This window comes from Lepisma saccharinum, chromosome 18, assembly GCF_977018435.1.
Source record: "Lepisma saccharinum chromosome 18, izLepSacc3.1, whole genome shotgun sequence".
NCBI lineage: Eukaryota > Metazoa > Arthropoda > Insecta > Zygentoma > Lepismatidae > Lepisma > Lepisma saccharinum.
In genome coordinates, this window is record NC_139246.1 from 7,524,103 (window position 1) to 7,541,267 (window position 17,165).

General features: G+C 36.5%; 1 protein-coding gene across 5 annotated transcripts in view; it reads right to left on the reverse strand.

Moving 5' to 3' along the window:
• Nucleotides 1-1,931: 1,931 nt before the first annotated feature.
• Nucleotides 1,932-17,165, reverse strand: part of Rilpl (Rab interacting lysosomal protein like) — a 99,047-nt gene continuing 83,813 nt past the window's right edge. For 3 of the 5 annotated variants that reach the window (XM_083140091.1, XM_083140092.1, XM_083140090.1), the window contains 2 exons: nt 12,160-12,278; nt 1,932-2,426 (listed from right to left, as the gene is read on the reverse strand). In XM_083140091.1, coding sequence (XP_082996217.1) covers nt 2,209-2,426; nt 12,160-12,278 — 337 coding nt within the window. In that variant the 3' untranslated portion in view covers nt 1,932-2,208. The remainder of the gene's footprint in view (nt 2,427-12,159; nt 12,279-17,165) is intronic. The other 2 variants (XM_083140093.1, XM_083140094.1) reach the window with 2 other exon arrangements.

The following is a 17,165-nucleotide window of genomic DNA, read 5'->3' on the forward strand; positions in this document are numbered from 1 at the left end:
AAGAAGAATCTGTCCCATTTTGACAGTCTAAGAGCTGAACAAAAGAACAGTATGATTTTAAATTTATAATTCAATATACAGTGGAACCTCAATTTTACATTTTTCAGGGAACCTAGAAGAAAGAACGTAAAATGCAGAAAAATGTAAATTCCAGGAAAATTTCTTTGCATTTTGCTGTACTGGAACCATCAAGATTGAAATGTATAATGAGGGGGAAAAGTTAAAAATGGGATTTCACTGTATTTTTCTATCTCATTAAAGTCAAATAATTACAAAGTTACCGAAGCTGGAGCGATTAAAAACACACCTTAGTTAACATTATTTCTCATACGCCCTACTACGTTTTCACAACTTGAATCTGAGAATGTGTTTGCGTCTGAAAACACTGATACTGTCACACTCTTTATTTGAAAAATTAATTACCCCAGACGAAGCATGTAATGTGTCAGCTCAACAAAATCATAGCATACCTCTTCTGGCTACTTGCGCCATGTGAAGATAAAGTATTACATTCAAGCCAACTGCATTCAATTTAGAAGCCAACTCATCAACAAAGCATTTTTAAATATTTATTTTCTCAAATAAGAGTACTTTTTTATGAGCCAATTTGAAATGAAAGACTACACGAAGATAAACAAAAGTCCTTTGTTATATAATATATTTCGCCACCCTAGTTCTATTTCATCTATTTCCCCAAAGAGTATTTTAAAATAAGTCATTATATTTAAAACAATTGCACGGAAAATGTCATTTTTTATGTTATGCAGAGTTTACATGAAAAATATTTAAATGTTAAAAAATGTCTTGTTTTGTACATGGCATGATTTTGAAAATGGGCAAAGAGGCTAAGAAAGTTTTAAAAAGTTGCAATTTGAACTATGAAATATGTGTGATATAATGGCTCAAATTATGCACATGATACTCCAGAAAAGATGCTAGTAAAATGTAAAGACATGTAACTCAAATCAATGCTAAGAAAATAGATCAGTTAAGATCTTCAGTAAAAAAAAAAATTAATTAGGTCGCAAATAGTAACTTGTACCTTTTGTATTTCCTGCCATATTTAATCCGCAAGCTGACCAGTTTCCATTTGGAAATGCACAAACATTCAAAATAGCTTACCAACCTGCACACAGGAAAAAGATTAAAATGCTATACATCAATTTCCTTCTATATTCATTAGGCTCATGCTACAGCAAAACATATAAGTTATCACATTACAAAAAGTGAAACACTGTATTAACTAATCATCCCAAAGACCTATGCAAATATGATCACACATGTTTTACTATGAAATTTCCTTAGATGCCCATAGTAACCTACACATTATTAAATTTGAAACATATAGAAACAGATGTGTTAACTGGTTCGTATTTAATAATAATTTATATTAAAATTATGCCTCTCTACAGCAAGTTCAAGAAAACATAGATCTGGTATAAATTGAAGGGCTCGGGTATAAAACATGATGACATTTTGGCCATTTTTGAGTTACAAAATCAAATGTGCCGTCCTTCAATTTTCGAGTGAAATTGTCGTGTCATACAATTTACGTTGGAGTCAGTGAAGCCTTCCGAAATTGGTAAACACAATAAGAAAACAATTTATCTAAGCTTCTAATAACCATTTCTCTTAATGACGAAAATGTCACCATGTTTTACACAATGCCCTTAAATTATTTCTTAATCTTCCCATCTTTCTTAACGCAATTTCTTTCTTTGAAAAATCCCTTGAGCTATTTGAAACATCACCTATTGTTAGCTACCATGTTACATAATCATTCTTACACCAAACACACTCAAATGATGATTTTTTGGCAATATAATAGTACACCATATGTAAATATAGTAACATTAGCACATACATTCTACACTGTAAATAACATAGTCACGAGAACTATATAGTCTAGCATGTAGCAGCTCTTTGGGGGGGGGGGGGGGCGCAGATTAACGACACAAAAAAAAATGTACAGGGTTTTCTACATTATATGTAGCATTCTACATGGCCAATTTTATAAACAAAAAATGAATTAAGAAATAACAGCAACAAAATTTCACTGTACAAAATATAACATACAGTAAAGGTAAAGTCTTGAGACGCACACATACGTAAACATGGTCCACTCACGCTTACATTCACAGCAAGTTAAAAAATAAAATTTTTTACCTTTTAAAAACAATTGCAGCAGTGTTTCATGCATTTCTGAAATTAGATTACATCTAAGTTTCCTGAACTGTTTATAATAAATGACGTAACTCCCCTCACAGCACTTGTTCCAATGTCCACGTTTGGCATTGCATCCTGACTAGACAGGTGTACTAGCAGTTGCGCTACTAGAAAGGGCCATCTTGGAGAGGGAAGACAAGCTTCTCTTAGGGCTGCTCCCGAGAAATGTGAGGTTACTCTCTCCAAATAGCTTACGAAAACTGGAATCACAAATAAAATATTTTGATTACCGCAGGTAATTAGCAGCACCACTCTGAATCTATTTTATGCTGGAATAAATCTACATGGGCAGCCACGAAAAAAGGCGGCTGGGCAGAATTGCGCTGGTGCCACATATGGAAAAAGCAAAGCGAGAGCAGGAGAAAAGTTGCTGGTTCCCACGCACTGAGTCGCAACGTCAACCGGGCTGCTGTGCCTAGTTCGAGCATCAGACCGACCTCTCTCCTCTCTACTGTCAGTTTAAGAGGAAGAGAAAGAAAAAGAGAGAGAGAGAGAGCCCTCTCTCTTTTTCAGAAGAGAAGGGGAGAGAGAGAGAGAAAGAGAGGGGGCAGGAAAGAAAGAAAAAGAAGATTCTCCCCCCGAAAGAAAGAAGATAGATGGAACTCTTTCCTTCTCTCCTTTCTTCTTCTTTCCTTCTTCTTGCCTCTCTCTCCCTCTCTCTAGAGAGGGAGAGAGGGAAAAGGGAACGAAGGAGAGAAAGAAGGGAAAGAGAAAGAAAGAAAGAAGAAAGAAAGAATGGAAAGAGAAAGAAAGAAGGGAAAGAGAAAGAAAGAAAGAGGAGAGAAAGAAGGGAAAGAGAAAGAAGGGAAAGAGAAAGAAGGGAAAGAGAAAGAAAGAGGAGAGAAAGAAGGGAAAGAGAAAGAAGGGAAAGAGAAAGAAAGAGGAGAGAAAGAAGGGAAAGAGAAAGAAGGGAAAGAGAAAGAAAGAGGAGAGAAAGAAGGGAAAGAGAAAGAAGGGAAAGAGAAAGAAAGAGGAGAGAAAGAAGGGAAAGAGAAAGAAAGAAGGGAAAGAGAAAGAAAGAAAGAAGAAAGAAGGGAAAGAGAAAGAAAGAAGAAAGAAAGAAGGGAAAGAGAAAGAAAGAAGGGAAAGAGAAAGAAAGAAAGAGGAGAGAAAGAAGGGAAAGAGAAAGAAAGAAGAAAGAAATAAGGGAAAGAGAAGAAAGAAAAAAGGGACAGAGAAAGAAAGAAGAAAGAAAGAAAGGAGGGACAGAGAAAGAAAGAAGAAAGAAAGAAGAAAGAAAGAAGGGAAAGAGAAAGAAAGAAGAAAGAAGGAAGGGAAAGAGAAAGAAAGAAGAAAGAAAGAAGGGAAAGAGAAAGAAAGAAGAAAGAAGGGAAAGAGAAAGAAAGAAAGAGGAGAGAAAGAAGGGAAAGAGAAAGAAAGAAGGAAATAAAGAAAAATAAAGAATCCTCTCTTTTTCTCTCTCTTCCTCTTTTTTTCTTTCTTCCTTTCCTTCTTTTGGTGAAAAGAGAGAGAGAGAGAGAGAGAGAGAGAGAGAGAGAGAGAGAGAGAGAGAGAGAGAGAGAGAGAGAGCTCTCTCTTTCTCTTCTCTAGAGAGAGGGGGGGACCCTCTTCTCTTTTCTTTCCATCTCTCTCCTTCTTTCTTCCATATCACATAGATTACAAAGACCAACTCTACGAGATCCTTCATTCTCTTAAACCTCCCAACACACAGGGTTGTGCTCCGACATGGCAACAGCGCTAGCTTCTGCCACCCGCCTAATTTCATGGCCGTGCATTTAGTAATCTACACTCTATCTTGGAAATCTCTGGAGCGTGCGAATGAAAACAAGTATCTGTGCAAGTACTGGCTCGAGAGAGCTTCGCCAATGAATGTGAGAGAGGGGAAATTAGTGCATGGAGGGAAAACGTGGCTGCAGCTAGCATGCACTGCTTGACCCCACCCACTCACTTTCTCCCCTTCTACACCTATGTGCGACCATGCTCCACAAATTCACGAGACAGTGTGTAACAGCTGCATCATAAAATTAACATATTGTACAGCCTGCAGAAATTGCCGTTGTTAGGGATTTATTGAAAAACATGAAAAAATTCCTAGAACTTACGCCTTATAAAACACTGCATCATGTATTGCCTCTTGATTGTCAGCAAAAAGAAATATAAATAAGAATTTTAAGGTGTTCTTTAACAAATCCATAACAACAATTTTTTTGTGACTGTACAATGTGTAGGCTCAACTTACATTTGCAACAGAGCCGGCCCTAGGGAGGCGCAACTACGGCACTTGCCAAAGCCCCACGCCAGATAAAAAAAAAATGTTTGTGTGTAGTTTATTAAAACTTTAGATATGCTGGTGCTTCGAATTAATTAACTAATTGGATTTTTCCCGACTTCATGTCTTGCTTTGACATACTAAACAAAGTACTACATAAAAATTGTGTTAGAATATTTGAATTCAAAATAGCTATGCACTATTTGTTTTATTATAGAATGAAACAATGAAGTGAAATTATCATTTAATATAAAATAATTAAATTCACTACAGTGTCAAAATTCAATCAAAAGTAAACAAAAGAAATGTATGATAAATAATAAATTACCTGATCACATGAAAGCAATGGAATCAATTACCCTATAAGTTTCATATTTACATTTACTTTTCATTTTACATTATAAAATATTCTTTGCCTTAAATATTATATATAATTTTATTCCTATAGTGTATTCTTCCTTTATTTGGATTTCTTTCATGTAGAAATTCTTCAAATCATTACTGTAATTTCAGTTTAAAATTGTATTAATATTTTATTACTGTATATATTATTATGACGATTCCCATACCTATGGACATGGGTCAACGAAAATAAAGAATTATTATTATTATAATTAAAAATTGCCACTTTTATAGATATTGAACATGCCGAGTTGTGTAATTAAATATAATGAATGTCGCACCAGTGGCACGTCGGAAATGAAAATAAACATTAAAAACTTTTACTAGCTTTGTTTTAACTTTCAACATGTTCAGTGTTTTGCTCTTAGGTAGTAACACAAAATATATTAGGGATGGGACCGATTAATCAGTACTCTATCGGTATCGGCCGATATAGGCATATCAGTGCATCGGTATATCGGTAAAATTACAATTATTTTACTGATCCGATATATCGATAAATAGATGATAATTTAGTGCAAAATTCTGCCATTTTGTTTTAAATTTTATGGATAATCTCAGTGCCCTACTTTCTAAAAAAGTAAATGTCTAAATATGCAATTTCTCTTGCACTGTAGTCACCTTGAAGCACACATAATTAAGGAGGTCAATGAACCTTTCAAGTTCTTCAAGGACCATTTCTAATTTTATATCGGATCGGTAGAATATCAGTTATCGGTATGGGTAAATTTTATATTGGTACTTTATCGGTATCGACCAAAATTTCATATCGGCCCATCCCTAAAATATATAAATTTATAAATTGCAATAATGTTCAAATTTGACCATCTACGACACCTGTACTTCAAACTAAGGAACAAAAATCTGATTCTTACAGCTCTCTGAAAAATTTTCGTAATAGGCCTTGTGTATATTGTATGCCTCAGGACCCACACCCACCTAAGGCCGGCGCTGATTTCAATACAGCTTAGTGTTTATTGAGTTGAATAAACTTTCATAACATTAATTTTTACAGAATTTCACTAAAATCAGTTTATGCAATGTTTTAAAAAAAGTCACAAAATCAACTTCACTCAACTTGACAGAACTTTCAGTTGTATCAACTTTACAGATATCATATCATTATCATAGCATTTAAAATATCCAGGCTAGTAAAAAAGCATAACAGGAAGATAAAAATACAAATGAAACCACATTTCCGACAGAAAGAAGGTAAGTGGAATAAATGTAGTTACCAACAAGCCTTCCTCACATTAACTGAATCTTTTACTAGATGTCACCATGGTGAAATACTTTTATCTGTGTTTCATCATTGAGTTATGCCATTTTTCAAACCTAAACATTTTCGCAAGATAACTGTAGGAAATCAATCACTTAACCTACACTACATTCTATGACATGTATTAACCCATGTTCCTCCACAAAGTTACATAGAACATGCAGCCATGTTAGTATCATGTTTTTTTACAAGATAAGTTACTTGTACAAACAAACTTTTCTAGAGTCAAACAACAAGCTAATTTACACCAACAACTCATTTGTATTAATTCCACCATACCCACATGATTGAAATAAAGTTCCCATGCAACATACATAGCGCTTGCCAAAATATTTACACCCTTCAAGCTACTTTCTTATACCTTTCGACACTAGCATTTCTAGTTCTGTTTTTCCACAACCCCATCACCCTATTACATGCACAATTCATCACTATCTCTAACTTCATTGCTCACCTTTTCGGTGTATTCAGTTTTCTATAATTATCTTTACCATTATTTAGTTCTCTTCATGTTTGTAATTCAAATGTAAATTCTTCATTACTAGAGGCACATATTTTTGGTAAATAAAAAAGAAAAATTTCGGCACAAAAACTGAGTCAATTTCAGGTTGAAAAGTCGTAAAAATAAAATAAAATTTCGCTGTTATAGCAGTGAAAAAGCAGTATATAAAATGACATTTTGGTTTTAAAAATTTGAATGTAATCCCAAATTTGATTTAAAAACGGCCTTTATTACACAAAATAAACATATACCTTCTAATAGCATATTTTATGTAGTTACTAGAGTTTAAGTTTATTCCTGTATAAAGGAGTCCATTTTTGCTTCTCAAATATTTACAGCAGAATTAAACAAATTTTCTGTGAATTGCATAACTCACAGGATAATTCTGACTTCAGAAAGTGTCGTGTCAGTAAATAAACTCTAAATTTCGTGTTTAAGAATCTATTTCGCATTTTGCAGTTCATTTCGCATTATTTTGTGACAAACCAGGGTAGGAAAATGCACCTCGCACCTTTCAGAAACATGAAAAATTAACAATACAATGTGTTATTTCACATTTCGTGTTTTCGTCAAAAACGAAATATTCATGCCTCTATACATTACTACACAAGCAACAGTACAGCAAGTTCCAACGAGGATGGTGGCAGTGGCCACTGAAATTAATCGAAAAGGAAAAAACAGAAAAAAGAAAAAAGTACTAGTTTCTCCATATTTATGTACTACCGCGTCCTTCTTTTCACAATGTAACAAATTGTTAGGATGTCCAAAAAGAATGAGGAAGTAAAGAACTACAAACAACCCTCTTAAAAATAGACTCGCAGAGAACGGAAGAGTTTAATTCTTGGCACGAGCGAACAGTTGTGAGTGTGGAATGTCTTCGGAAGGAAGGTCGTGGAAGTTTATTTTTCATGAGAAGTGCAAGAATCTTGCTGAATGAACCACAGGATGTGCACTCATTGAGAAAAATCTTTAAGGTCGGTGACTGTTTGACCATTTTTAATTTTTCGGAATCTACAAATACAGTTGGGCCCGAGTTGGTTGGTTGGTCCGAACGTTTCAGTGAAGATGATAGAAACCCAACCCAATTAGTCCTAGGTTTGATTCCTAGTGGAGGCACATTGGACTAACGGTAATTCATATTAGAAATATAGAGGTAATATTCATACACACCATTAACTTTTAAATATACACACAGCTTTTTTCACATAATACAACCCACAGTGTGTTTGATCGCATACACTGATTATCATGTATCATCCAGGCACTGCAGAAAATATTGTATTCCAAATGCACTGGCTCAGTCGTCTACCATGCTCAAGGTCCCGGGTTCGATCCCCGGCCGGTTGAAATCCGGGAACTTTTCTAACGTTGGAAGCGGCCCCGGCGCCCACCCAGCGTCGAATGACATAGGTACCTGGGGGAAACCCTGGGAGGTAAAGGCAGTCAGGGGCGTGATGATCATCACATCACCCCCACTCACGACCGGATCAAGAAAGTGTGGGCGTTACCCCCACACCCCCTATACGCCTCCATGGCATGGTGCTAAGCACAGGGGAGCACTTTCCCTTTTTTTTTTAATGCACTGCATTAGGCCAGTGATCATATACATGAGTTCAAATTCAAACAGATAGAAAAAGATGAATGGAAACACATGTCTCCCTGGAATTTGATAGCCAGTTTGAAACCTACAAATCTGTCTATGACTTTAAACTTTATTATATGGCACAAGAGGGACAAGTTTTGCATTGCTTCGAATTTTAAGTTCATTAGTATCACTTTTCTTCATCTCTATGTTAATAACAAGCCCCACACTGTGGCCGTGCGGTCTAGGGCATGATGCATTGGGCTCCAGCTACAGGACACGCACAGGTTCGAGTCTCCAGGGGGAAGCGTAACAACTTTTCTGAGATTTTAGTTTGTGCATGGGACTTGTGACCACCCACCATTGTGAGGAAATTGGGGAGCTACGAATGAGTAGTATAACCGGGTCATGAAAATCTACAATAACGATCGGGAGTTTGTTGTGCTGACCACACATCACTTCATAACTGGTTTTGAGCAGGTGGGATTGAGGCCGGCAGGTAGGCCCGGGTTCTCAAAGGGTTGTTGTGCCACGGGTTATTATTAAGCTAATAACAAAGTTGATGATGAATGACAAAATAAATGTAGAAATAAACACATGCCTTGTACAGTTAAAAAGACAAAATGTCGCATAATAAATGATCTATCACGACTAGTATATTTTTTACAAGCTATACAGTGCTCTAAGTGAGAGAACATGGGGGGGGGGAGATAGAAACTGTTCATAAAGCATCCCTCCCGCTAGGTTAATTTGCATGAGCATCCCCACACCTACTTCACTGTCTCCATGTTGATCCATACAAGCATCACCCCAACTATCCCCAACAACCATTGTCAACCTCACTTCCACATATGACACCCTGGACTGCATTTTGCAGACCAACGAGGCTCTGGCATCTGAACCCATGGTCAGTATAATCCTCCATGAGATTTGCTTTGTGTGTTGTCCATGTGCATTTGTGATTGTCCCTTCTTCCTTATCTTTGCAATTAGCCAAAAGTGGCAGAAACTGAAGTAAAATAAATCCACTAACTCAACGAAGTTTCCGCCCACTTCCCTGCAAATTTTCACTTCAAGCACTGAATATAACAGTTGGGCTGAAAAGTTCGTAGGCTGACTCATAGATGGCGTTACTAGAATTAAATCCATGTGAATTTTACTTAGTACTAACCTTCAAAACATACGTGTATAAATTTCACAGCTGCCAGATAATTAGTTCGTGAGATATAGCATTGTGAGTGAAGCAGCTTTTGTTATTGTGAAAAAATGGATAAAAAAGAATTTCGTGTGTTAATAAAGCATTGCTTTTTGGCGAAAAAAAATACTGTTGAAGCCAAGGCTTGGCTTCATAAACATTATTCGGACTCTGCACCAGGAAAATCAACCGCTGAGAAGTGGTTTGCTAAATTTAAACGAGGCGAAATGAGCATCGAAGACGATGCATGCAGTGGACGCCCCAAAGAGGCTGTTACCGACGAAAACATCAAAAAAGTCCACAAAATAATTTTAAATGAACGTACAGTGAAGTTGATCGACATAGCTGAGACTTTAAAAATATCAAAGGAACGTGTTGGACATATTGTGCATGAATATTTGAACATGCGAAAGCTGTGTGCAAAATGGGTGCCGCGTGTGCCCACAATCGACAATGCACCGTGTCACAAATCAATGAAAACGATGGCAAAATTATATGAATTAGACTATGAATTGCTTCCCCATCCACCATATTCTCCAGATCTGGCCCCCAGTGACTTTTTCCTGTTTGCAGACCTTAAAAGAATGCTCGCTGGAAAGAAATTTAGCACTGATGAAGAGGTAATCGCCGAAACTGAGGCCTATTTTGAGGCTAAAGAGAAATCGTACTATAAAAATGGCATCGAAAAATTGTATGACCGCTATAATCGTTGTATCGCCCTCGAAGGCAACTATATTGAATAATAAAATCGAATTTTGTCAAAAAAATATTTTTTACTATGTTAGCCTACGAACTTTTCAGCCCAACTGTTAGGCTGAACTTCACCCATGTATACAGAATTTCTAATAATAGTCATTGGTCAGATTCAGAGGCAATAACCACTGAACTATCATCATATCATCTACCCATGGAGCATATAATAGATTACAGTATCTATAGTATGTCAGAGAACATTGTGAGATCCACAGTATGTACAGAGTGGTCACAAATTGGGGGTACCCCCCATTATTTCCGACACTATGACGGTTTTGGTTGAATGCTTCATATGGACACACATCCGAGGGTTTAAGAGTTCAGAATAGCGGTACTGAGATCATAATTTTCGTAGCACAGACGAATTCTGTGCCATGTTCTGGCAGATGTTTTGCGGAGATTAATACATGGTCACATACAGGAAGGCATCTTTAATATCTGCTTGTAACTCCTGTGTTGTGCGATACCAGTTATTTTGGACCCTGTCATTCATTCTTCCAAGACAAAGATGGAGGGATAACGTTGAGATGGACCTAAAGGAAATCGGCAGGGATGGGAAAAGAGTATATAGATCTTGCACAGGATAGGGACAGATGGAAGGCCTGTGTTGCTGCAGCCATGAACCTTCGGGTTTAAGAAGGCTAGAGAGTTAGTTAGCCATTCATGAATCCTAAAGAGATGAGGTCGGGACTTCTGAGAAGTTAAGTTATGGGAGCTGAATAATCTTCAGAATGTCTTGCACAGGAAAGCTCTTTATTTAGATAATGACACACTCGCAATGCAAAGCGTGCCAGAACATGGTGCAGAATTCGGCTGTGCTACTAAAATGACTGTCTCCATACCAATGTTTCGGATTCTTGAAGTATCAGGTATGTGTCCATATCAAGCATTCAACCATAATCATCGTAGTGTCAAAATTAAGGAGGGCACACCCACTCTGTGAACACTATGTACAGTACGCATACAAAACTTGAAAATTCATACATTTCACCCTTATTCTTATCCTTTTGGAGATTTCCCGCTGAGTGACAAGCAACAAGTGGCAAGTACAATTTTACCACTAACTTTTTATAAAGTGGAATAGGCACTTCTCCCTCCTGTCCATCAAAAAGCCTGCACTGCACATTTGCTTCCAACAAACTGAGGCAACACTATAGAAAAACAGCCAAGCAACAAGAAACAATGTGTGCCACATCATACCAGTGCGCAAATTTGCACTTGCTAACTATTTTTTCCGAGTAACATGTTACTCAGATGCCAGGTGTCACTTGTCACTGTGGTGTGAAAGCTCCCAGAAACATCTAGCACGAATAAGGTCAACCACCACCTTTAAGGGAATCTGAAACGTGTAAGCCTTATCTAAATTGTTGCCTGACAAACCAGTAGACAAGTTATTGAGAGATTAGTGAGTATGAAATTAAATAAGTATAGAATGCTTGCTAATTTGAAGGGCTGATAAAAATCTTTCAAATGAAAGCTTTGCTTATAACACTGGTCCTTGCTTTGAACAACAGATAATAAATAAGCACAGAAAAATGTCTAAATTTTTGAGTTCTCAAATTCAAGAACTTCATTTTCATTGTCTTTCAAACACTACATCATTTGGACATGGAATTATACTGCATATTACAAACTTTTTGCCAATATCATAAGGTTGATAAAAATGTGCCATTTCATTAAAAAAAAAATATACAATAGCTAATTTTAAGACTAAGTTCTAGACTTCCATTGCAATCTTGCCATGACACATACTTTAAAATAATAAAAAGTTACTAATTTCAACTTTTTTTCTTTCAAATGGAAAAAGCAATACACTTAATAAAAACTACAATACAATAACACACAATTCTCCCAAGTTATTTACAAAAGTGCAAAATATTGTGTAACATACTACAAGATTTCCCAACTCCACACCATGCTACAAGTGAGCACATCTACAGCATGTGTTAAAGGCTGCAAGTATACTTCAGTGCAAATTACACGGCACTTACAGTGCTTGTTCAAATTGTTGTTAGGAACACACTTGAGCCTACTCAGCATCGACTCATAACACATCAAGTGCAATATGGCCAGCAAACTAGTATGTTGAAGCTGTAGAATACTAATCAGCCTATGAAGGAATGTAAACCAAAATCAGTAAAAAACTAAAAGTTTCTCGCATGCTTAAAAAATAGCAGAATTGTGCAACAGAGGCATAATACTTGCTTTCTGAAATTACCCATGTTTCTTAAATCAAACAGAACATTAGACATGCTAAGACTTAAATAAAAAAATGAATGAAATTAACAGAAAGCAAGAGGTGCATTTACTTTTACTCTAACATTATTCTAGCATTCCAACACTCTCAATGATGCCTTCTTTGCACTCACGTTGCACAGTTAATCACAATTGTTTCTCCTATACAGGCCACATTTGAAACTGGCAGCTGGGAAACAGCAAATTGGCGATCAGTTGAAGTTTCTTCGACTGACATCGGGTATTTTCGAGTCACAAGACACCGAACGCTCTTAGCAGGACAAAATGAGCATTGAATACTCGACACATTGCCAAACATACTCTAAAGCGAGTACTCTCCGACAACGATACAGTCAGTTCCAGAAATCAACGTGTGTTAACGGCAGAACTGCGTACGTGGTCTTGCACAATGAAGTTTACAGAAAGACCACCCACAGGTGGTGTTACTCAACTCAACTGGTATAAAACAGAAGTATGCTTGGCAACGTTGCTTCAGGAGAGCGATGTTATCCCTGCCTTTACTGCATCACCCATTGAGCCACACACCCCCGAAGACGACAAGGGGCAGAAAGAGCCAGAAATAGGCATGAAAGTCAGCCGCCAGTTGGAAATGCGACCAGAATAGTAAATCTGAATGCAGTGTGCCTCACATAACGAACACCTTGCACAATGAATGCCCTGCAGAGTGAACATGTACATGGGCTGGAAAATGTTCCTCATTATGAACCGCACACGAATATCGTTAACTGTATTGTAGATACTATATTTTCTCTAACTTATAAATTAGTAAATTCCTAGCATTCCCAACACTGGTTGATGCTTTTGATATTCCCTGCATTTCTTTTACGATGTTTCATGACTTTGGAGCAGGCTTGGGAATGGATTAAAATTATTCACAAAGTAACCTATGGGAAAGAGCATCGCATATAATGAACGATTTCCAGCATGAACCTCATCCTGCAAAAGAAGGTGTTCATTATGTGAGACATCTCTGTACTAGGCACGGATTAAATAATCGGTGTCCATATAGGCATACTCGATGTACAGGTTTATCAGTAAAATTTTACTGATCCGATATACCTGTAAATATCTTATAATTAATGCAATATTCATGGACATCCAGAAGGGGTGGGGCATGCCCCCCCCCCCCCCGGAAAGATGAATGGCCAACAAAAATTATATATTTCACAGTAATTTATGTTAATTATTGTAAGGGTATTGAAGAAAGATGATAATTTTAGACTGAAGCAGTGCTTTTTCGGGGTGGCATCACTATTATAGGGAAAAATATACCTCTTTGCCCCCCCACACCGGAAAAAAAAATATCTTGCTTGTCCCTCCTGGAAAAGACGTCCATGGCAATTTTCTGCCATTTTATAATTTTTATGGACATAAACTTGTATTTAGAATTTGTACGGGAGTACTAAAAAGATTACCATGAAATTTTGCGACATGAATAAACTTATAATCTACGTCCCTTTATTTTTTAAAGTAAATATCTAAATGCTTCTTTTATATTAGATTCTCTAATAAAGTGGTGTGAATTATGGAACTTAAAACTCAACCCTCAAAAATGTACCATCATGACCTTCTCCTTGAAGAAAAACACATTTAATACTAAATATTTCATAAAAAATAATTGTGTTCAAAGAGTTGCCGCACAAAAGGACCTTGGCGTCATATTTGACGAGAAACTTTCCTTTTCTGAGCACATCTCTACAGTCACAAGGGGTTCAATGCGTATGCTGGGTCTTCTCTATCGTTTCACGGAAATAAACAACTTGACTGCCCTCAGCACCTTTTACAAATCTTTTGTGTCACCTAAAATTGAATACTGTTCTCCGATCTGGTCTATGGCATGCCCCTCAAATTCAGATAGACTAAATTCCGTCCTACATTTCTTCCTGGCCATTGTTCGACACCGAATTCCGTCCACAAAACACTTGCAAAAGTCCATCCTCCTTCAAATGTTAAATATCCAAACTCCTCAAGAGAGACATAGACTGGCTGACCATATATTTCTACACAAAATAGTGAATGGCAACATCAGAAGTGGCCGTCTTCTTCAGGAAATTCACTTTCGTGTGCCTGCCCGCTCAACAAGAAGCACTCTACTTTTTGCTTCTCAGAAGCCGAGATTGTGCCTCATCCAGCGCTCTCTGTTTCATAGACTACCCAGTGATTACAATAATCTAGGAAGCGAAATAGACATTTTTGAAAATCTGGACAAATTTAGAAGAAAGTTAGCTAAAAGTATGTAAGTCTCTTAACCACATGTAATTTTTCTGTTATTTTTTTGTTGTATTATGTTATTATTTTTTTTGTCCTTATATTCTATAAAATCGTTCCAATGTAAAATGGCTAACGCTGTATTTGGAATCTTCTATTAAATAAATAAATAAATAAATAAATATTGCAGTCATCTTGTAACTTACATTTATTAAGAAGGTGAAGGAACCATTCAGATTCTTCAAGGAGTAATTGGAATTTTACATCGGATCGGTAGAATATCAGTTATCGGTATATATCAGAGTGTCTACAAATTCATAAAACCAAAATTCCCTGACTTTTCCAGGTTCCCCAGACTAAAAGCCATTAGAGCAATTCATGTATTTAAACATGTAAGAAGGTCACTATATTCTAGGTAATGCCACACTTAGAATCCCAATTCGCCAATTTTAGAACATGAACTTTATATGTAAAGGTGTTAACAGAATTCTCTTTTTATTAAAAAATCGTAATAGTTGTAGCATAATTAATTTGATTGATTTGCTTTATTTTACTTCGCTTTTTGTGCCACTTTTGGCTAATTTGCGAAGATGGGGATGAGTGATGATATGATGAAATTGATGAACGGACACTTACAAGCATCCATGCTCAGACCAGGATTCAAGAACAGGAACTCTGGAGTTGTAGCGTGATGTGCTAACGACTCTGGCACTATGGCCAGCAGTTGTAGCATAAATAATGCATAATTAAAGTAAAATTTAGTAAGAGAATCAGTATTAATTCTAATACCTACTAAACCAAAATACTGAAACAAGAAAGTGAGATTTGCCAATAACAACTTTCTGTAGTCGATTTCTACATGAAAATAGTTCAAAACATGACCTTTGCCTAAAGTATTTAATATACAATATATTCCTAACCAAATTGAAGTATATTTGTCCACAACAACTTAAAATATCTTGCTTGTCCTTCTTTGCTTTGTTTAAAATTACCTACTTTTAGTGCACTACTACAAAAATTAAAAAATGTTGGTGCTAAGCACAGGGGAGCACTTTACTTTTTTACCTTTGATTTTTCCAGAAAAAAGTAGATTCCCTGACTTTTCCCAGTAAACATGGGTCTGCAAACGAGACACCCATTTTTGAGATAATTGCGAATGTGTGATTACAAGTTGCCACTGACTTCATTGTTTGTAAACATCGTCCTAGTTGATAAAATGCTAATAATGTGTGCAAATTGTGGTTAGAAGCCATCACTGATTGCATTTTGTAAACAGAGTGTTTCACTCCTTGCGCGTTCCGAGGTTTGCTCTTTGTTTACAAAACAGAACATGTCCGAGAGGTGGCGTTGTAATCAAACAGGATGGATACAATCAGTACACAGAGTTTGTACATGCTTGTGACCAATTCCGAAATGAACAGGGAGTGTTTGAAAGAATTCGAAACTCAATGCGGAATCGCGTACAGTATTGCATCTAGTCGCAAGGACAATCGCAAGGACAACACTTTGAAGACCTCCTTTAACAGGTACGAGTGTACAGTAATTGTAACATACTAATGTTTGATAAAGTAAGTAGAATGTTCAATAAAAGCAATGAGATCTCCAATGACTTTCCTTACTGTATATTAGCATTTTACCAACTAGGAAGACGTTTACAAACAATGAAGTCAGTGACAGCTTGTAACCACACATTCACAATTATCTCGATAACGGCTCATTTGCAGACCCATAATTACGGAGACTTTCTTGCTTCTATTATCGTGTACTTTCAACTGTGTCAGTTTGCGCTATTACTTATGATACACCCTGTATAAAAAATCATGCCATTTGATTGTCAGAACTTTACGATGTCTGAAATTTTGGAAAGCAAATTTCCACTTTACTAATTCAGATCTGTAGGTAATTGCTTCACAACGGACATAAAGCTTTCATAATTACGGTCATATTTTTCATTTTAGGGATTTTTTTCTGCACGTAAAAACTGCTTCTCCCTCTTTTTCTTAAACCAAGGTGCATTTTGAAATTCTAACCCCTTTCCCTGACAGTTGATCTCCTCTATTTTTTCTTCCCCTCTATCAGCACCATCAAGGATAGACGTGAAGCACTCGAAGGTTTTTATGACTTGGTGTGCTTTCATAAATATAAATAAAATAAAAAGGAAAAAAAAAACATTTCATTACTATGTGGTTGAAATAAATATAATTTTGCCATAAAATAAATAAAAATACAGTAAAACCTCATTAATCCGGACCCTGATAAGCCGGACTTTGCTTAATCCGGACAGGCAAAAGGCAAAAAGAAAGAAAAAAAAAAAGGGTGAATACAAGGTTTTAAATGTGGCTAGAAGTCAACAAGAGAACATCCCAAAGAAAAGGCAGTCAACCACTGCTGAAATTCTGTTTCCCACAGACTTTGTACTGTACTGTATAGTGTATTTAGGCCTATGCCCTTTGAATACACCATAATAAACGTGTTTTGTTGCCATAAACTGAGTTTTAATGTACTTCCTACTGTTCTTTTAGGTTATTTCAGT